Below are 22,633 nucleotides of genomic sequence, written 5' to 3' on the forward strand. Positions count from 1 at the left end.
AGAATCAGAATGTTTATTTTAATTCCTAGCATGCACAAGAGCATGCTAGGAATGTGTCCACTTTGTTTCCTGCAAGTAAAGTGGATCTCCACAGTGTGGCAGCTTTAGCTAATGCAATATGTTCCATCCACATAGTCTGCTGTTCAGGGAGGCTGCTTCTGTTGGCTGCTTACATGTTGACGTGTGGTTTGAGAGATAGACATGAGTCATACCACTTCTGTACACCCCATTCAAAAATAAACAGCACAGGCCTGTGGCTCAGCGGTCCAGGCACCTTGGCCGGTGGTCCTGGTCTGGCGGTGTGCCGCGGGCTCGACTCCCGATCCCGACGGCCCTTACTGCATGTCACTCCCCCATCTCTCTCCCCCATTTCCTGTCAGCCTACTGTCTGTCCCTCTATGAAAAATATAAAAAAAATTGAATTACACTTGAAAACCTTTGATGTGATGACAAGTTTATTCTGATTCTAATAATACTAAAGGTATTACCGTATTTGTTATTCTTGCTACTGCAGTTAGGGTTAGGATCAGCACTAAAAAAGGGTTAGGATCAGAGAAGGCCAGAAGGGGTGTGTCAGTTAAACAATGCAAGACACATGATGGATGAACATACAACAAACACACCTAGGCCTAAATCTGAAAATATCCCAATGTAACCATATGGACCCGTATTCTGTTACATTTATGATTTGTACACTCTGATTTAAATGAACACTCAGGATTTGACAGTGTACAAACACAGATTACGGTGTAAAAGGAGCACAGTGTAGTGGGGGAGATTGCTTATTCACTTCCATAATATGAGGGGCTTCGGTAGCTTTCTTTGTCTGCCTGGAGTTTATCTCAGAAAGAGAGTGAGCTTCTGATTACACATACCAGACCATTGGCTGGCGGCTCGTTACTGCGTGATACATTAAAACCCATGGCTGTAAATAATGTGTTTTTAACTGCTGTGTAAAGCTCACTATTACTCACAGGAACTGTCCCCCCTCCCCGCACGCACGCACGCACACACACACACACACACACACACACACACACACACACACACACACACACACACACACACACACACACACACACACACACACACACACACACACACACACACACACACACACACACACACACCCTGACTGTCACTAGACCCTTGATGATGAGCAGAGTTTATTTTGCCCATGCCACGTAATTATTCCACCCCAGTCACTGCAGAAAGAGGGGATAAAGGCTCGTTCCTCAAAAGGCCCACACCGCCTCCCCCCTCCCTCCCTCCCAACCCCCACTCCCCAATCGCAGGAGATGGAGGGAGGAACATGCACCGCACGGCAGCATATTATTTCCCAGGATTTGCAGTGTCAGCAGCTTCACGTGAGAGCAATCCAGAGGAGGGAGCACACACACACACACACACACACACACACACACACACACACACACACACACACACACACACACACACACACACACACACACACACACACACAAACACACACAAGAGAGGCTATTCTCACTACTACTTAAACATTTGTTTTCTAATTTATGTAATTTCTTTGATTTTTTTTTGTAATTTATTCATGTAATTACTGAAAAGATAATTGTATATTGTTTAAAAAAAACCTCTTTTCTCTTTTGGGTATAGCTTTCGAAATGTTTTGAAATAATTAAAAAGAAAATGTAGCAAACAAAAAATAATGGGACAGATAAAAATGTGTCGTGACAAACAAATGGGTCCCAATTGCACGATTGATCCTACTGTATTACTGTGACAAGTATTGATCGACATCCATTTTATATTAGTTTAATCTAATAAATGAATCAATAATAAACCATTTAGTTTAAGATCACTGTTTATTTGTCTCGTGTTTACAACCTGTGTATATCAGTAACTGCTCCCTTCATCTTATCACACGCCAAGTCATTTAATCTCACATGCCTCCTCATGTCATGTCACTCTCCATCTCAGCAGGCATGATGTTCCACTACAGCAGTTCTCCAAATTATGTCAAGGACCCCCAAATGAAATTGTACAGTATTTGTCCGCTGACCCCCATCTGGAACAACTTTGTGCCACGGTCCCCCTGTTAAAACTCTAAATGATTAAAATGCTTCCCCAGTTCAAGTCCTGCCAGTAAATAAATATAGGAATACTTCCAAAACACTAGGGACACTTGCTGCATGTGGTTTTGAGGCTAACATACAGAACACTTCAGAAGTGTGTTTCTGTTTGACAGGGATGGAAGCCCCATGACAGGGCTTGACATCCCTGTGCCAGGGCTGGTAACCATGCTACCACGGTAACAAAAAACAAAAAATGTAAACAGTACAGAGTACAGTCAAACACTCAAAAGGATATAACCGAAAAACGTCCTTGCGGTCTTGTGTCCAATCAGGTCCTGGGTATTCTATTCAGTTCATGATCAACACACAGCCCTGCCATTCAGTGACATGCAGGGCCTGACAGAATTCTACTTATTATTTTTTTTCGCGTTTTTTTCTCCCTGGGAAGTAGGCTAATAAAATGAACCTGTCACAGACTTTGCCTATGTCTAGGTGTTGTATTTCCATGTTAGTTGTTTTGGTTCTATGTTCTTGTCCTCCCCATGCTGTAATGTGTGTAATCAGCCCTCATGTGTATATTAGTCTTGTTCCCTAGTCAGTTCCTGTCAGTTCCTGTTGCATCGTTTGTCTGTAAGGCTTTATGTTCACCTGTTCACCTATAATTCAATTCCCAATCAATCATCATGGGAAGTAGGCTAATAATTACATAATCACATACTATTACTAACACAAATGATACACGTAGCTTGCGAAGTTAGTTCAGGCAGCATATACTCGAGTTTGCTCCCAACGCCACCCCAGAACAACCGGTGTGCTCTGCTATTAGTTGTGTTCCCCATGGGGGGTTGTTATTGTATATTTATCTCCCTGCTCTTAATGTTTAATGATGGCTGTCTAATTGTGCTGAGCAGTGAGCAGGGAGAAAAATGTAGCAGAGCCGAACACCAAGATGAAATTATATCCACATTCATTCTCAAACATTGGTTCAATCTATTTTTTTAGTTATCTGCCTGAAAATAGGTTGAGAAACACTACACTATTGTTGAAGTAGGCTACACTACAGTACTTTGTGGACCTCACAAGATTGCGTTTTGCTTTTTGAACCTGTATGAGGGTAGTAACAAATAAAACCCTTCTGATTCTTGGTTCTATACCTGCTGTGCTCGGTGTAGACATGGTCTAAGTTTGTTTGTTTAGGCTCGTTCTTGATCTGCTCTCCATTTCAGCCTCCTGGCACTCAGCTGGACCACTGTGTCTCGCAAACAGTTTGGACAACCTAAAACACGCACACACACACACACACACACACACACACACACACACACACACACACACACACACACACACACACACACACACACACACACACACACACACACACACAGCACAGAGCACAGAGAGAGAGAGATAACTAATAAACAGAAAAAAGGAATCTGCTTCACTTCCATAACACTTCCAAAAGTGAAGAGTGACTAATGACACGTGAGCACATAGGCCTACTGTATAGCACATAGGCCTACTGTATAGCATATAGGCCTACTGTATAGCATATAGGCCTACTGTATAGCATATAGGCGCACATAGGCCTACTGTATAGCATATAGGCCTACTGTATAGCATATAGGCGCACATAGGCCTACTGTATAGCATATAGGCCTACTGTATAGCATATAGGCCTACTGTATAGCATATAGGCGCACATAGGCCTACTGTATAGCACATAGGCCTACTGTGTAGCACATAGGCCTACTGTGTAGCACATAGGCCTACTGTATAGCACATAGGCCTACTGTATAGCACATAGGCCTGATGTATAGCACATAGGCCTAATGTATAGCATATAGGCCTACTGTATAGCATATAGGCCTACTGTATAGCACATAGGCCTACTGTATAGCATATAGGCCTACTGTATAGCACATAGACCTACTGTATAGCATATAGGCCTACTGTATAGCACATAGGCCTACTGTATAGCATATAGGCCTACTGTATAGCACATAGGCGCACATAGGCCTACTGTATAGCATATAGGCCTACTGTATAGCACATAGGCGCACATAGGCCTACTGTATAGCATATAGGCGCACATAGGTCTACTGTATAGCACATAGGCGCACATAGGCCTACTGTATAGCATATAGGCCTACTGTATAGCACATAGGCGCACATAGGCCTACTGTATAGCATATAGGCCTACTGTATAGCATATAGGCCTACTGTATAGCACATAGGCGCACATAGGCCTACTGTATAGCATATAGGCGCACATAGGCCTACTGTATAGCATATAGGCCTACTGTATAGCATATAGGCCTACTGTATATATAGGCCTACTGTATAGCATATAGGCGCACATAGGCCTACTGTATAGCACATAGGCCTACTGTATAGCATATAGGCCTACTGTATAGCACATAGGCCTACTGTATAGCATATAGGCCTACTGTATAGCACATAGGCCTACTGTATAGCATATAGGCCTACTGTATAGCACATAGGCGCACATAGGCCTACTGTATAGCATATAGGCCTACTGTATAGCACATAGGCGCACATAGGCCTACTGTATAGCATATAGGCCTACTGTATAGCATATAGGCCTACTGTATAGCAAGTTTCCATTTTGAGGAAAAAACTGTAGCATAGCAAAATTGGTCCGGCCCAATTATGGCCACACCCATACTGTTCTGGCCCAGTACTGGGCCTGAACAGTGTTTCCATACTGTTCTGGCCCAGTGCTGGGCCTGAACAGTGTTTCCATACTGTTCTGGCCCAGTGCTGGGCCTACAGTGTTTCCATACTGTTCTGGCCCAGTGCTGGGACTGAACAGTGTTTCCATACTGTTCTGGCCCAGTGCTGGGACTGAACAGTGTTTCCATACTGTTCTGGCCCAGTGCTGGGACTGAACAGTGTTTCCATGCTGTTCTGGCCCAGTGCTGGGACTGAACAGTGTTTCCATACTGTTCTGGCCCAGTGCTGGGACTGAACAGTGTTTCCATACTGTTCTGGCCCAGTGCTGGGACTGAACAGTGTTTCCACAGCTCTGTTCTGGCCCAGTGCTGGGACTGAACAATGTTTCCACAGCTCTGGCAAACCAGATCTGGGCCATAAAAGGGACGTAATTCATTGCTCCAAGTGGGCCATAATGGGTAAGTGGATTATGTGGGCCATAAGCAGCATAATAAATTAGCACAGCAGTAATGATGACTTTATGATTTGAATCTAAAATCTAAACAAAAAAAGAAGTGGGCAATCTGGGCGTTCAAATGTTTTGTTACATAATTGTTCAGATGTTTACTAAACTGGTATCTATCAACCATATCTCCATGTCATTATGGGTGGTCATGATCAATAGATATCTGATGATTCATGGTATGTCTGTCAAAAAGCAGCAAATCCAAAGCATCAAAGATTGTAATAATCACACAGGCATAACTAGAAATGCACTCTGTCGAGGTGCCAACTTGCGCCTGCTACTTAACTAATGTCTATTACAACTGCTGTTCTAAATCCTTTAGACCCGTTATTGACCTCATACCAACCTTGAAACGTACCTTAGTTACGTCACCATCAACAGCCATAATGGACCACCATTCTTACCCTGACATACATAGCCAGTCGATCACCAAACGTACCTTAGGTCACATTCACACTAATACTTCGGTAGACTCGATGCGAATGGGCGGAGTTGGGATTCTTGCATATTTAATTTTCTGCGGTTTGCCTTCACACTGCGCTGTCATCCGCAGCAATAAGCCTATCTCACAGAATTTCCCCGCCCCCCTTAATACGCCCCCTTTCGGGGTTAGTGGTGATAGCGTGACGTCACTCCATAGACGCTTCATGTTAACAGAGGTAATTTAAGAAGTCTACAACTTTTGTTTTCTCAAGGTAAGGTTTGTTCTATCTGTTCGAGCTGATTTACCATATTGTTTGCTTCATAATAATATTGGTCTGTCACATTTTTACATTAGAAAATGTACTTAGATTCTCCAGAGAAAAAAACGTGTAAATGCTCATGTTAAAGTCACCACTATTTACCGGAAGTGGGCGTGAAAAACGGGCTGTGAGATAGGCCTATTGGAAACGCAGCTAGGGAACTTCATCAATGTGTTCCATTCATAAACTACACAGTGAAATCTATGGTGTTAAAATAATACTTCGAATAATAGTTAGGACGTAAAATTAGGGTAACGTGTGTCGGGGACTAGACGTCTCTCTCACTCTTGTGTGCAGACGCGCGTGTGTGCGTGTGTGTGTGTGTGTGTGTGCACGCACTGTTCTTTTGGGCAAGTTTATCGACATGAAGAAAGTTCCCACTCTCTCCCCACACAGGGACAGCACTGCAGTGACAACACTCCATGTTTACGCACAGACGGACTGAATATTCTGTACACTACAGTGTTTCCTTAAGCAATTGATTACTGTACTCGTCCTCATATTTCAATGAGGGCTTCAGTCTCCTACTCTGCTTATTTGCCCACATCTATGAGGTTAAACGGGACATCTTTGCGCTGCGTAAAATTAATATCCCTTCTCCATCTCCAACTGTGTTTAGCTTCATTTCCTTTATTTGCTGCAGATTGCATTCCCACCTGCACCGAATCGAAATCAAATGTGATTGGAAGCGAAGTGAAACCCCCGTTTTTTGGCAGAGTAGAATGCGGTTCTTTATGAGGCTTCACACCTGCCAAACGAAGCGCACTTTCCGACAATGTGCAGCAGGATTCGTTTTAATCGCAGTAAAGCTTTCTGGTGTGAAGGCGACCTTAGTTACATCATCAAGAATGGTGGTCCCCTGCCTATTGGCCGGTGGACAACACCGACATACGGTGGACAACACCGACATACGGTGGACAACACCAACATACCCAGCCGATCGCAGTACTTGCGCGCTCTGCTTTCGGAAGTAAACATTATCTTGTTTCCTCCACACAAGTATAGGGAACATGGATTTAATTTAAAGATAGAGTGCCATGATCCCCCCCCCCCCCCCCCCCTAAAACATGATCATCAGGTACATCATGATTATACTAGGAGGAAGCTTTTTTCAAAAAAGTGTACAGAAAATTATGTTTTGATATGGCCACACCCAACAGTTCATTAACACTTTGATTGCTACAAGATCTCGGCAGGCCTATTTTGATGTTGCTACCGTTTAACATTGCACAAAGGCCTTGTTCGGGGGCCCACAGCAAAATGTTCTCTTATAGCGAGAATCACACGCATACATCAAAAGAAAGCTGAACTTGTCCACTTCAATTAAAAAAAATACATTTTGATTTTACCATGTTCCATTCTGGAGATATTGACCTTTTTGCAACACCTGCATTTGCCTGGAAGTGGTTATCTTGAACAGCGAGCAGAGTTATGGATGGTTTAAAGTCAGAGACATTGACAGGCAGATATAAAATTGAACCCAATAAATATCCTATACATCCTATACACCGAATGAAAGCCCTGAATGTGTACTTTTACGAGGAAAACAGTAAACATTGATCCCATCTACAGTTAGACAGTAATTGGTTATTGAATGCAGCTTGTGCCCACCAGATAACTTCAGAGAAGACATGGACGTGAACTCCTCAATATTCACAAAATAAGGCCTATAGCGACATATAAATACTATATACCGTATGAAACAGAAGACTCTCTGCTTTCATAAGGAAAAAAATTCTACTGTAATAATAAAAAAATCACACCCCTGTGAAGTGAGCAGTGCAACTCTACTTCTCTACTTATTCACTACAGCTCGCTATATACGGACTGAGGCAGAAAGTCATGTAAACCTTTTATTTACAGTTTGGTCTGTAAACTTCTACTGTAATAATAAAAATCACACCCCTGTGAAGTGAGCGTTGCAACTGTTCTGTACTTATTCACTACAGCTCGCTATATACGGACTGAGACAGAAAGTCATGTAAACCTTTTATTTACAGTTTGGTCTGTAAACTTCTACTGTAATAATAAAAATCACACCCCTGTGAAGTGAGCGGTGCAACTGTTCTCTACAGTTGCACCGCGCAACTCACAGGGGTGTGATTTTTATTATTACAGTAGAAGTTTACAGACCAAACTGTAAATAAAAGGTTTACATTCGGTGTATAGGATGTATAGCATATTTATTGTGTTTATTGTTATATCTGCCTGTCAATGTCTGACTATAAACCTTCATAACTCTGCTTTCTTTAGATGAGCTGATGAGGATGATGATGATGATGTTTGCCTCGCCTCGCTCACTGCTTTCATTGTCTTGATCGCAGTAACATTGGGGGGGGGGGGGGGGGGGGGGTGTCATGGGCACATTGGGCAGCAAAAGTCTTGATCGTACGGCTATAAAAAGTCCCATTCCACCGTTCGGTTCAGAACTATAGTATAACGGTGAGACGCGTTGTCATCATCAGCTGATTTTGTTTTTCAAGCTAGTATAGGGGAACATGCCTGGGCATGCATCTTGGGGGCGATGGAGAAAAAAAAACCTTCACCGGGAGTGTCCAGAGAGGTGCTAAGCCCGGCTGTGATGTCGACGACAAGAAAAAAATGACTTCCACAGATTACAACACCACGGTTTAGGACGCGGAAAAGTTCGTTATACATTACACCCGGGTCGATTACGTCCCCGACGCGTTCATTGCGGTCTTATCACTACAATTATAATGAATAAAAAAGCGTTACAATCACACGTCCGAGCGATCTCCGATTATGACGGCTCTGCATGGCGATACGTGATCCACCAACGGAACACTGTCTGTTGTCGTGGCGGCCCCTCGATACTGTGGTTAGTTCGTAGTATTGTAGGCTCGGGGATCGTTTGGTCGCTACAGTATGAAGAAGGAAACATGCATCTGTCCATGTGTGTTGCAGACGTTATGCATTGCAATGCCGATCCGGTGCATATGTGTTTAGGCAGCGATCCGTTCATCATGTTTTTTTCCGAGAGACAGAGCCAGGACAGAGCCCCCATCTCGCAAGGCCCTCCTCCTGCAGGAGAAACAGGAGGGGAGGGGGGAATCGAGTATTATAGTGTTGGGTGAAAGCCAATAGGTGGAGGAAAGCCTGGTGAGGCGAGGTTAGGTGAAATTTGATTCTTTTCACACACCGACTAGAGATCATTGCATGGGCGCGTCCATTTTACACTGGCTTCTACACGTTTTTTTTTTCTGATCACGTGAGCGGGACTAAGCAGCAATGACAGGGGGATGGTTCTTCATTGTCCGGGTGGGTAAAAAGATGAATGAAAGTATGCTATAAAAAAGTGATTAGAACGTATGGATACGTGGTTCGCACCGGACGTTTGATTAATTGATAACGTATTGATACGCGATTAGCATTCGCTGTGTTAAGTATACCTGGTTTTCACATTAGTACAGCTGTTGTACAGTATAGTATGATAATGGGGGAGGGGTTAGGGTGTGTAAGTTGTGTATTTCGATTGAGCCTTTTGATTCAAAGGCTTTTTGCTTTCAGGAGGAAACAAAAAATACACAGGGAAGACATATTTGAATAGTATAACCACACCTGGGGGTCTATTAGAATAATGTTAACTGCATAGATACAAAACAGAGGGAAAACCTACTGGACCAGCGGTTTAGTGTGAGGGATGAGATCTGGTAGTTCCTGGTCTTTGGTTTCGGGTAGCAAAAGGCTCAGAAGGCCAGCTGCGACAGTGGCTCCACCCATCAGGAAGTAAGGGAGGAACTTGTTGAATGTACCTAGAATGACAATATTATCAATGTATCTATCTAGTCTTGGGATAGTGCTACTGATACCTATATCAATGGGCTGTAAAAAGTCACAAGTAAATATTTGTACATGTATGTCTTCAAGAAATGGTGAAAATTGCAGATTTATAAGCAAAACGCGCGCACACACTCTCTCTCTCTCTCTCTCTCTCTCTCACCAATGAAAGCGATGTATGGTGCCAAAGCACTGCCTATGCGGGCAGACATGGACAGGGCTCCCAGCGACATGTGTCTCACTACAGTGGGGAAGAGCTCCGTGGAGTAGAGGTAGAGGAAATAATATGCTCCTGTCACTCCTGTCTTCCCTACCATCACCAGGACCCGAGTTAGAATGGACAGATCTGAGGAGAGGAGAGGAGAGGAGAGGAGAGGAGAGGAGAGGAGAGGAGAGGAGAGGAGAGGAAAGAATGAAATAAAGAATGGTAAAAGCATGTACTGCAGAATATCTTGGTCCTCTCTCTACATCAGGTAGAGAAGGTGGTATTGGATAACCTGACTCCGCCAGATGGGGCAGCAGAGAGTACACAGGGTTTCCAGGAGGGGGGGAACCCTGTGTACTCTCTGCTGCCCCATCTGGCGGAGTCAGGTTAGGTATTGGAGGCATCAATGTGAACTATACTCCTTCCTTTGTAGAAACATTTCAAAGGACATATACAGCTTAGTGATGTCAGTCTTTTTTCTGAAAACTAATACTTTTTTTCTACTCACACCCACTACACAGTTTTGAATCATATACCGGACCAACCCATGAAGTCACTATCCATCCAACTGTAGCTTGTGCTCTCTACCCCTGTGTGTATTTTTTGTTACAATTTTGTTTCTATGAATTTCTGCTGTAGGCCTACTTTAATAGAGAGACAGGGGGGGGGGGGGGGGGGGGGGGTGTGGATGGAGAGGGAGAGAGAAATGAAGTGTGGGTGTGCGTGCATGTGTGTGTACCATCAGGTATGAGCTTGATCAGCAGCAGTAGAACCCCAGACAGCAACATAGTGAAGGGCAGGGGGAAACGCCGTGGAGTGTAGCGTATCACAAACCAAATACAGACGTTACTAAGAAACTCAGTCGCTCCGGAAACCAGGCAGTTGATGTAAGGGTCTCCATCCATGTTTGGTGTGTTTAAAGACATTCCATAATATGTCATGGAACTCACAATCCTAAATGATGGAAAGAGAGAGAGAGAGAGAGAGAGAGAGAGAGAAAGAGGGGGGGGGGGGGGGTGGCTTTGACTAATTGATTCTTCTATAGAGCGTTGCAGTCCCCTTTCATGACGAAATAATTCCCAATGCATTTTTCCCATAGACATTTCAAAAAGTATTTATTTAAAGACCTTTTAAGCGTCGTACAAAGCCAACTCGAGTTGTGACAAATCATGACAACAAACACAAATAATTACAAAGAAGAAAAACAACAAAAAAAGTGTTGTAACAGTGTTGTTGTTTTCTTTTTCTTTCTAATTATTTGTTTGGCCCGATAAATTGTGTTTGTTGTCATGATTTGTCACAACTCGAGTTGGCTTTGTACGAGGCTTAAAAGGTCTTTAAATAAATACTTTTTTAAATGTCTATGAGGAAAATGAACGGGGAATCATTTCCTGGGCCCTGGTAGGGGGTGGGACAGGGACGCTCTATATGGCTGCTACAGAACGAATACTTTTATTTGTATTTATTTTTACAGTTTGACAGATTGGAACAGGGGTGCCAGATGAGTTATTTTCCCTCTACTTTCACCAACAAACATATCTACTTTCCTACTAATAATAAGTACAATATCATGATCAATACCATAGTCAGGCACCATAGAAAACAGGTAAGCACCATAGTAAGCACAGTGGAAAACAGGTAAGCACCATAGTAAGCACCGTGGAAAACAGGTAAGCACCATAGTAAGCACCGTGGAAAACAGGTAAGCACCATAGAAGACAGCTAGGGAAGCGCCATAATATGAAAGGGCAGCACCATAGAGGGTATGCAAGTGACACGCGGGAACACCTACTTTCTGGCCTTGACAGCCCATACATCCAAACAGAACAGCCCTATCTGATTACCAGTAAATGACGTTAAACTCACTTTGCCACTCGATTCGCCACTCTCTTTATGCATGCGCATACCCTCAGGAAGCACCAAGCACCATAGGTGTAGGTGACAGGAAAGCACTAGATGACAGGGAAGCACCATAAGAAGCACCAGTCTAACATGGCATTTTCTTCAATGTTTTTTTACACTGGATGTCATAGAGTAGCACGGCTTTTTAATATTTTTTGTTTTTATATTGGACGTCATAGTGTAGTAAAACTACGAATGATGAAAAAAAATCACACCCGTGTGAACTGAGTGGTGTAAGGTCTTATATAGACTGATCAACTGTGGTCTGACGTAATGTCTGACGTAATGAAATCACACCCGTGTGAACTGGGTGACCATAGCAACCATGCTCATTTTCTGGTACAAACAGACACGTAAACTAACAAAGCCAGTTGTAGGAGTGGTTTACACCACTCAAAAAATATATAACATATAGGAGGCAGAGCTGTCTTCAAATAGGTCTGTCTGTTGGACCTACCGTGGCTAATCTATATAACATACAGGAGGCAGAGCCGTCTACAATAGGTCTGTCTGTTAGACCTACCGTGGCTAATCTATATAACATACAGGAGGCAGAGCCGTCTACAATAGGTCTGTCTGTTAGACCTACCAGGGCTAATCTATATAACATATAGGAGGCAGAGCCGTCTACACTAGGTCTGTCTGTTAGACCTACCAAGGCTAATCTATATAACATATAGGAGGCAGAGCCGTCTACACTAGGTCTGTCTGTTTGACCTACCGAGGCTAATCTATATAACATAGAGGAGGCAGAGCCGTCTACAATAGGTCTGTCTGTTTGACCTACCGAGGCTAATCTATATAACATAGAGGAGGCAGAGCCGTCTACAATAGGTCTGTCTGTTAGACCTACCGGGGCTAATCTCGCAACCTGCTGGACTGATCAGTGCCAATTAACTATCTTGGCCAGGATGCCAGCTGTAAACCAACAAGAAAGTACCTCCATGTATTCCACATATTATAATATAACAATATGTGGTATACATGCAGGTACTTTCTTGTTGGTCTACAATATGATTGTACAAATGTCCCAATAAAGCATCCTATATGTGTTTACCAGATGAAGATGGTGATTATGGTGAGGTTTCTTATGTTGCTCGTTCGAACCAAGTCTAGCCAGGTGTACAGATGTTGGCTATGTGCAGGACTTGCACCCTATACCCAGATACAAAGAGAGAGAGAGAGAGAGAGAGAGAGAGAGAGAGAGAGAGAGAGAGAGAGATGACGTTAGATGTATGGCCTCCATACAGACAGAGACAGATGTGGACAGCCCTGCTGTCTCACTTGAACTGTCTAACATGCGGAGATGGCCGAAAATAAATGTTCTTATTTTGATACAATACAATCGACAAATACTGGAAAAAGAAAGGAAATACATGAAAAGACATTTTTTTTAAGAAATACTGATACAATGATTAGTCAATTCTAAATTGATAATCTAAATCTAAATATTAGATTAATTGCCAATATCAGACTTTCTAAGAATAAATTCATACAAGGGGGAGAGACAGACAGGAGGGCAGAGAAGAAGAAGGAGGGAGGGGGTGCAGTGGGCCGAAACTCTATATCTCGTTGCAAAATAATAATGAGCAAGAAGCTAAGCAGAGCCTGTAATCTCCTCGCTCCATAGGTCAAAATGACCCCTTTGAGGCTTTCTTTATGCCAGTAAGTGGTACAAAGTGAAACATAGCTCTACAAAGTATGTGCAACTAAATATATATAATATATATAAAAGAGATGTGTTAAATGGAAAATTCCTCAACAATTACAAAATATTCCTTTATAACAAACCTGATACATGCCTTTAAAATATGATTTTAAAAGATTTTATCTTGCCAAACCATTTTGTCACTGACCTAAATTATTTTGCTCTTTATTTGGACAAAACATGCATGTGTGTGTACTTGTATTATACCATAAGTGGAGTAACTTCTTGTTTGAAGATAACCTCGGGTGCCATGACTCCATTCTTCTTTGCTGCAGCCCTGATAATAAGCTCTGCTTCCTTGATACGACCTTGAGCCAATAGCCAGCGAGGAGACTCTGGGATAAACCTATAGCCATTGGAATGAATTAGAACTTTACTACAAAATAGACGATCATGCTCACAATGCATCATGATGGGAATTACCTTGCTAAAGTTCATTTGAGCAGTTCTTGCACACACCAACAGTGACATGGAGACATTCAGGGAGCAGAGCACGAGGTAAACAAGTAAATAGGTACATGCAAGTACAACATTCGTATGCGTAAGCAAACTGGTTCTACACCGCCTAACTTCTGTATAGCCTGGAGCTTCTGCTTCATTAGTGCATAATTGAGGTCGACTTACATCTTACATCTTACATCTTACAAGTCATGGGATGGCACCATAGACTTGGTCTGTCTCCAAACAAAGCCTGGTTGTTCCTAATCTACTGTTGTAGTGTGTAGATAATCTACTGTTGTAACAACACTTCCACATTTCTACATTTGGGGACATTATCATTATTTGGCAATGGATATAGTATCAACTTGACCTGATCAAAGTTTCCTGATAATGTCGAATAAATTTAAATCGGTAGAGCAGTATTAAAGTCCTCAATACAAAACAATAACAATAACAAAAAGAAAATGTGCATAGGCTACCGTACTTTTTCCATGAGGAATGAGCATGAAGAATAAGAAGAGCGTCCCAGGTGACTTGATTACAGTCGTCTCACCTCAAGAATGTACGAATGTCACCCATCGGTCCTTTACAATTTTCTCAAAAGTAACTTGCAGATGGGTGGAGCAGCTTTCACTTCAGAACTGAATGTTTGAATGTCAAGTGTGTTGCCAGTTGTTGAAGCTTAATGACTCCCATTGTCAAAAAGCAGTTCTTGCACTTTCAAGATCTTCATACTAAGCATCACTTCATGGCGAATGACACCAATGTGATCATTTTGTAAACCTGCCACATAGGTGTTCATGAATTCTATTGTGCTGACAATTAATGTAGTAGGGCAGTAGGCTTCCATGTACAGTTTTGAAAGTTTGGCCGAGGTATACAAACCTCCTGTGTTTATTTAAACTCCCATTCCCTTGTGTTCCCTGCTATTATATAGATATTATTTATGTTGTTCCAGTCCTGTGTTTCTGGAGAATAAATCAGTGTTAAATTTGACCAGATTAATTAATGTCTGTGTACTGTAAAGATCTTTGAATTGCCTTGTTATTGAAATATGTTATATGAATGAACATTAATGGCCTTGCCTTAATTACTACTATTCTACTAGACAAATTGCATTCCATACAAGTATGTCTTACCACCACAGAGGTATATAGAGTAGACCAGGAAGAGACAGAGCCACTAGAAGCCATCTCCAGCTCCTGATGTAAAAGGCAAAAAGAGGCAGCAAGGTGTATCCCAGAGAGTAGCCGAAGCCAATTCCAATGATCCCAAAACAGCTCCTCACTTTCTTGGTCAGCAGCTCAGAACCTAGACAGACAGACAGACAGACAGACAGACAGTCAGTCAGGCAGGCAGGCAGGCAGGCAGGCAGGCAGGCAGGCAGACAGACAGACAGACAGACAGACAGACAGACAGACAGACAGACAGACAGACAGACAGACAGACAGACATCTACAGATGTAGTAGATCTCTATCTGTCTGTTCATCGGACTGTGTTTGTGTATCTCCCTACCCAGTATGAAGGCACAGGTGTAGTTGGCAGCCCTTCCAATAGCCAGTAAGAAGTAGAGGACACAGAACATCTCCCATCTGGAGGAGGCAGCCAGAAGCAGACAAAATACTGTCTGAACTGCCGCAGACACAAAGAAGATCACACGTCGACCGTAACTATGAGTCAATGGAGAGAAAGCATAGTGTACTGTATATGCCACAGATAACTTCACAGAAACAGATACAGTACTTTATCGTATGAAGTCAGATTACAGTACTGTCTGTTAGTATGCAAACTTTACATATTTTTAAAGATCTATATCTTTCCATGCACAATAGTGTAAAAAGCACATCGTTCAGTTCAGGATACAGCATGCATGTAACGTTTATACGACCTATAGCTGGTAAAGGTCAGCCTGTAATGAGTTGAGGATGTGAGATGTAAATAAACCCCTGTATTCTCAGTTTGTTGGAGAACTCCCCAGACCGCTCTGTACAATAAACTGTACAACAAGCGGCTGCTCATTCACCTTTATATAGCTCATCTCAGGTACTATGTGTAAATATGTTTTATGTGTAAAAAACAAAAACAAAAACAAAGTTAAATAATAATAATAAATAACTAAATAAACATTTAGTTGCGAATTAAGTTTTGCAACAAAGGTTTGCCACATCTAACGTGGGAAAACATGGGAAAGCCCTTTTTTGTACGATTTGTGGAAAAAGCTTTAAACTTAAACTTTTGTTTCCTTGCCTTGATCTCCCTTTCTTTTTATCTTGCAATAACGACACAATCGGAACTATGCACAAGAAAATATTTCAACCACTCTTTACTTGTAAAACCGTGATGTGACAATAACGTTGAATCTGATTCTGAAACTGACACAGAGAAGGACTTTATTTTATCAGTGCCATACAATGAAGGATTTGTACTATCGCATACTGACTATGATGAAGCTATGGATTGCAGCGTTAAATGGATTGCAGCGTTAAATGTGTTGTGCGTGCCATGCGTGCTGTATACAACTGTGTGGTTTTATCAGGTTTACTTTATGGCTCACTCAGTCATCTATGATGACAGTCATCTATGACATCAGTCGTGTACATAATTGGGAAAAGATACAAATTATGAAAGTACAAATAGTTTTAATTTGTGTTGTTGATGTGAATGCAGTTATCTTCCCTGATTTTCTTGTCTTGTGTGTCTATTGTAAAGTGTAAAACATTTAAAACCAGTGTGTATGGTCGTTTTTGGACCCGAAATGTAATTCTGGATGGAAGGCATTAATAACATCCCACAGACATGCAGAATCTAAGAAACTTCGTTAGCGATCATCTTATAATATAAGATGATCCCACTTATATTATCTATAACCCTCATCACTGTAATAGGACCAGGGGTGGGATTTTTTGCAATGAAAAAATGGATCGCAGGAGGGGTGTGTCATAGCAAAGCATGTTTGGATGGAAAGACTGTCCTGATTACGGGAGCCAACACAGGAATTGGTAAGGAGACAGCTGTTGACTTGGCTAGCCGGGGTGCGAGGGTCATTCTGGCTTGTAGAGACATGGATCGGGCCAGTAAAGCTGCAGAGGTTATACAGGAGAGCAGTGGGAACAGGAACGTTATTGTCAAAAAGTTGGACTTGGGATCTCTGCAGTCAGTGCGAGAACTGGCAAAAGACATACTCGCCAGTGAAGAGAGGTTGGATGTTCTTATCAATAATGCAGGCGTCATGTCCTGTCCAAAATGGCTGACTGAAGACGGCTTTGAGATGCAGTTTGGTGTGAACCACTTGGGTCACTTCCTGTTAACAAACCTCCTTTTGGATCTCCTGAAGAAGACGGCTCCTAGTCGTATTGTGAATGTCTCCAGTATAGCTCATAAGAGAGGTAAAATCAATTTTGATGACATAAACCTAGATAAAAAATACAACCCCTGGTCAAGTTACCGGCAAAGCAAACTTGCAAACGTCCTCTTCACAAGGGAGCTGGCCCGTCGACTGCAAGGTACCGGGGTAACTACATACAGCCTACACCCCGGAGTTATCCGAACTGAGCTTGGGCGACACCTCTGGGCTGCAATGCCCCTGTGGAAGAGACTTGTATGTAAACCATTTATGAATTTCCTCAAATCGCCAAAGGAAGGAGCCCAGACCACGATCCACTGTGCTGTGGATGAAGGCCTACAGAATGAGAGTGGACTGTACTACAGCGACTGCAGCCCTACAACGGCAGCACTTCAGGGCTTAGATGATGAAGCAGCCAAGAAACTGTGGGATCTGAGTGCATCTATGGTTGGTCTGGGTTGATGGTGAGAATGATGAGAACATCCAACCAGCTAGGTCTATGGTTGGTCTGGGTTGATGGTGAGAATGATGAGAACATCCAACCAGCTAGGTCTATGGTTGGTCTGGGTTGATGGTGAGAATGATGAGAGCATCCAACCAGCTAGGTCTATGGTTGGTCTGGGTTGATGGTGAGAATGATGAGAACATCCAACCAGCTAGGTCTATGGTTGGTCTGGGTTGATGGTGAGAATGATGAGAACATCCAACCAGCTAGGTTCCCAAACCTTGTTGGAAATGAATGACATTCCAAAGGGTGAAGATTCCTCATATTATCCATTTCTCTCCTTGTCAAACCATCATCTATTTCTCAAGCGGTGAGATGATGGAAGAGTACATTACAGATTACAGTCCAGGACCACCGGTGGTCTTTGGGGAAGCATGAGATGACACAGCAACAGCATCAGCAAAAAGTGAAAGTTCCTCGTCGAATTTCGCCAGTGGGGAGATGATGGAGGAATACAGTACAGATGAGGAGGACATCGAGGACCCGGAACCAAAGAGGCAATGAATGCCCCCCGCCAAAGAAGGCTGTGGCTTCATACGTCTGGTTCCACGTGCAGAAAGCTGCTACTTCCACCCTCTCAGTCTGCGACTATACCTGGGAAAGAAGTTGGCCTCCCTCTTTGGCCTAACATCAGCCATCAATTCATATTACAGGCTGAAGGAGGAGAAGAATGACAACCAGTTGCCAGATCTGAAAGATACATCAAACAATCTTAGACAAACTATAGGAGATATGAGGAGCCTTGCAATGTTGCAGCCCGATCCGACCTACACTGATTTCAATATTTTCAATTATAAAATATAAAATCACACCTGTGTGAAGTGAGGTGCCCTCTTGTCATCGTACATCATCCAATAAAACAAAAATACAACCTAGGTACATTATATATTTAAACTATTTTCAGCAATGGTACACTTATTTTATCAGTGGGTAGATCTTGTTGAGCTGGTCATTTTGAAAATAGATCTCTCGTTGGGTTGTGTGGGCACCCCTGATGTAGGACTAGTAGTATGCCAAAGTTTGTGCTATTGCCATTGAGAATGCATTGGGCGTTTAAGTTAAATAACTCAGAAACTACAAATCATTTCAAAGTAAAAAGTTCCAGCATGTGTCTCCACAGTAAGCTGAATTATAAAATGTGTGAATGGAGTTTCTAGGTGAAAGTGTTTTTTTTGACGTGCCAATATCTGCCATTGAGCCCCATTGTGAATTTCTCAAATTTGAAAGCACTATATTTCTAAAACTATGAAACATTTCAAAGATTTCTTTTCAGGCAAACCGTAAGATGAACCTAAATAGGTTTGAATGGGGTTTCTAGGTGTAAGTATGTAGGACTAGAAACACACCTTAGTTACGTCACCAATAATAGTGGTCCCTTATTGGCCAAAGGTTTTCACCAACATACCGACAGACATACCAGCCAATTTGCTCAGGCACATATAATGTAAATTCTCCATTCATTGTCAATGGACTTTAATGTTTGTGTTCAGACAGAATCTACACTATAGCTGTTTATAGGGGCCAGCGCCCCTCAAAAAGTTTATAATATAAGAATTACACTTGTGTGAAGTGAGGGGCGCCCACTGTATTTATATCGGCCACATGGCGTCTTTTGTGTCTTTTGTCGTAATTTAGTGCCTATAAACAAACATTTGCCTATAGACTGTCTGGCAAATGATTTATGTCATGTAAGTGCTCTAAACAAACATTAGAAAGTCCATAGACTTGGCTGCCATGAGGTAATCTTCAAAAGCCATGCATTGTGGGTAGTGCCCCTCAACACAAATTATAGAACAACCTGTGAAAAAACAGGATTGTGGAGGTAGGCTACTTCCTTGGCTTGTGCACAAGACATTTAGCGCTGATCGGTCCAGCTGTTTAGCCCCGGACACACAATGTATTAGGTATTAGTAACTCAGACAGCCCTCCGCACAGACCCATTCCTAATGACGGCTTGCCGCCTGCAGAGCCACACCATACAAATTCAATATACATTATACATTATTATACATTATTCAATCCCAACGAACTTTGTTGTGTGTCTTCCCCCCCATCTCTCTCCCCGTTTCCTGTCAAGCTACTGTATATCTATCAATAAAGGCAAAAGAAAAGCCCCAAAAATATTTTCAAAAATATAAATCAAAAAATAATTATCTGTGTGATTTTTTTGAATTAGTTTTATTTTTTCTTTATTTTTGTGGTTAAGTCATGGCCAATCCGGTCTCAATAGTGGTGGGCAGGAACATTACTCCTGTGCCAACTGCCAACTGGCTGCCAAATGTACTTTGTTCATTCTATTAGTGGGAAAGACAGCTCGTACCGGTCAGAGAGGATTCCTGACACAAACGCTCCGGTAAGAATTCCCAGGAAGTACACAGTCATTGTGAACGGGGCTTTCCAGCTGTCATCACACACCAGAGCCCACTACGCACGCACGCGCGCGCACACACGCACACACACACACACACACACACACACACACACACACACACACACACACACACACACACACACACACACACACACACACACACACACACACACACACACACACACACACACACACACACACAAAGGGAGACGGTTCAAGGTCATCACATCATTTCATCATGGTATACTCATGGCATGTATAGGGAATCACGTTTGTTAAAACAGGATATTTTTACCATGTTGAGAGGATACAGAATGCAGAAAACGTGTAAACTATCAAAAATATTATATTTTCGGATGATGAAAAGATAGCTAGTTCTGAAGTCAAGTGTAGCCTACTTCTGTTCATGTTTACTTACTTAATTGCTCGACAAAACACTACTCTAAATGTGCATTTTAATTTGTCCAGACCTCAGTAATGATGGTGGACGAGTATCTCTCAGAGCTGAACACCCAGCCATCCACACACCCCTCTGTCTCGTTAGTATAAAAAACATCCCCAAACACCTCTGTTGGCTGTTTGTACCTGGAACATGTAGACATAAAGACACAGCATTCAGGAAAAGCATTCTGTCTGTCTGTCTGTCTGTCTGTCTGTCTGTCTGTCTGTCTGTCTGTCTGTCTGTCTGTCTTTCCATATTTACTAAGTATGTATGAAATGTATCAACTCTGCATTTACGCGGTTACCTGGAGCAACGACTTAGAGTGACTTCCCCTTTCACCTCTTCTAGGGGAATAGATAGATTGAGGTTCAGGCTGAAGGACAGAGAGGACGAGGAGTTGAGGGGAGATAGGCGGCAGTGGTGAGGAGGTATATCAGCGATGAAGACTATGGCCATGCCCACATAACCGCTGGGAACACAGCCGAGGCTTAGGAGGAAGAAGACAGTCTTCTGGAATCGACCCCAGGCGCCAAGAAAAGAGGTGGCCTCCTCGAACTAGATCACAAACAGGCACACATGCACACACCAACAGTGACATGGAGACATTCAGGGAGCAGAGCACGAGGTAAATAGGTACATGCAAGTACAACATTCGTATGCGTAAGCAAACTGATTCTACACCGCCTAACTTCTGTATAGCCTGGAGCTTCTGCTTCATTAGTGCATAATTGAGGTCGATTTACATCTTAAGTTACATCTTACATCTTACAAGTCCTGAGATGGCACCATAGACTTGGTCTGTCTCCAAACAAAGCCTGGTTGTTCCTAATCTACTGTTGTAGTGTGTAGATAATCTACTGTTGTAACAACACTTCCACATTTCTACATTTGGGGACATTATCATTATTTGGCAATGGATATAGTATCAACTTGACCTGATCAAAGTTTCCTGATAATGTCGAATAAATTCAAATCGGTAGAGCAGTATTAAAGTCCTCAATACAAAACAATGAAATAACAAAAAGAAAATGTGCATAGGCTACCGTACCTTTTCCATGAGGAATGAGCATGAAGAATAAGAAGAGCGTCCCAGGTGACTTGATTACAGTTGTCTCACCTCAAGAATGTACGAATGTCACCCATCGGTCCTTTAAAAATGTCTCAAAAGTAATTTGCAGATGGGTGGAGCAGCTTTCACTTCAGAACTGAATGTCAAGTGTGTTGCCAGTTGTTGAAGCTTAATGACTCCCATTGTCAAAAAACCCAGAGATAAAGACATTTGTGGTTGACCTTGGTTGGTAGCGGTAAGATAGATAAGGAGGCCTAATACAGAGATGCCAGTGTGGGGAATCATAAACATCTCCGCCCCCGAAGGAGATAAGGAGGCGAAACAGAACAGATATGGGCACATTAAGACTGTGTTATTTGAGGACTCTAAGAGAATCTTATGGCTGTGAGAAGAATACCTACCTGTTCTACAACATTTCATCTTAAAGGCCATGCATCACACACACACACGCGCGCACGCACACACACACACACAGTCACACACACACACACACACACACACGCACGCACGCACGCACGCACGCACGCACGCACGCACGCACGCACGCACGCACGCACGCACGCACGCACGCACGCACGCACGCACGCACGCACGCACGCACACACACACACACACACACACACACACACACACACACACACACACACACACACACACACACACACACACACACAACCGGATTCGTTGTCTGTTTGCTCCATCTGTATTAATTTGCCTGTCTTGTCTACTACTGTCTACTACTACTACTACTACTACCTGTTCTACAACATACTACTACTACTACTACTACTACTACCTGTTCTACAACATTTGATCTTAAAGGCCATGCATCACACACACACACGTGCG

General features: G+C 42.7%; 2 protein-coding genes across 3 annotated transcripts; one reads left to right on the forward strand and one right to left on the reverse strand.

Annotated features, from left to right (window-relative positions):
- Positions 1-46: 46 nt before the first annotated feature.
- Positions 47-21,885, reverse strand: LOC306925791 (organic cation/carnitine transporter 2-like). Of its 2 annotated transcripts, XM_079504866.1 has the most exons (13): positions 21,764-21,885; positions 21,020-21,270; positions 20,744-20,858; positions 20,223-20,326; positions 15,570-15,724; positions 15,193-15,364; positions 13,820-13,958; positions 12,962-13,059; positions 10,742-10,956; positions 9,961-10,143; positions 9,637-9,772; positions 3,212-3,333; positions 47-396 (listed from the first exon to the last, which is right to left on the reverse strand). In XM_079504866.1, exons 1-12 carry the CDS (start codon positions 21,770-21,772, stop codon positions 3,237-3,239), a joined length of 1,674 nt encoding a protein of 557 aa, XP_079360992.1. In that variant the 5' UTR covers positions 21,773-21,885; the 3' UTR covers positions 47-396; positions 3,212-3,236. The 2 variants fall into 2 exon arrangements, with proteins under 2 accessions (XP_079360992.1, XP_079360993.1); XM_079504867.1 differs by lacking the exons at positions 47-396; positions 3,212-3,333 and adding an exon at positions 8,921-9,041.
- Positions 16,897-17,859, forward strand: LOC306927268 (retinol dehydrogenase 12-like; the record flags this gene model as incomplete). The annotated part of the gene is made up of 1 exon (XM_079506977.1): positions 16,897-17,859. The coding sequence occupies one exon, from the start codon at positions 16,897-16,899 to the stop codon at positions 17,857-17,859; it is 963 nt and encodes a 320-aa protein (XP_079363103.1).
- Positions 21,886-22,633: the final 748 nt, after the last annotated feature.

This window comes from Electrona antarctica (assembly GCF_951216825.1).
Source record: "Electrona antarctica genome assembly, chromosome: 7".
In the NCBI taxonomy this organism is placed as follows: Eukaryota; Metazoa; Chordata; class Actinopteri; order Myctophiformes; family Myctophidae; genus Electrona; species Electrona antarctica.

What these genes read in the sequence shown, in the direction of transcription:
- LOC306925791 (XM_079504866.1), bottom strand. An exon ending in CGTCCACCATCATTACTGAG is followed by an intron (nt 20,327 to 20,743) that starts GTCTGGACAAAT and finishes GTGCGTGCGTAG; the next exon opens with TGGGCTCTGGTGTGTGATGA. An exon ending in TCAGGAATCCTCTCTGACCG is followed by an intron (nt 15,725 to 20,222) that starts GTACGAGCTGTC and finishes ATTGACTCATAG; the next exon opens with TTACGGTCGACGTGTGATCT.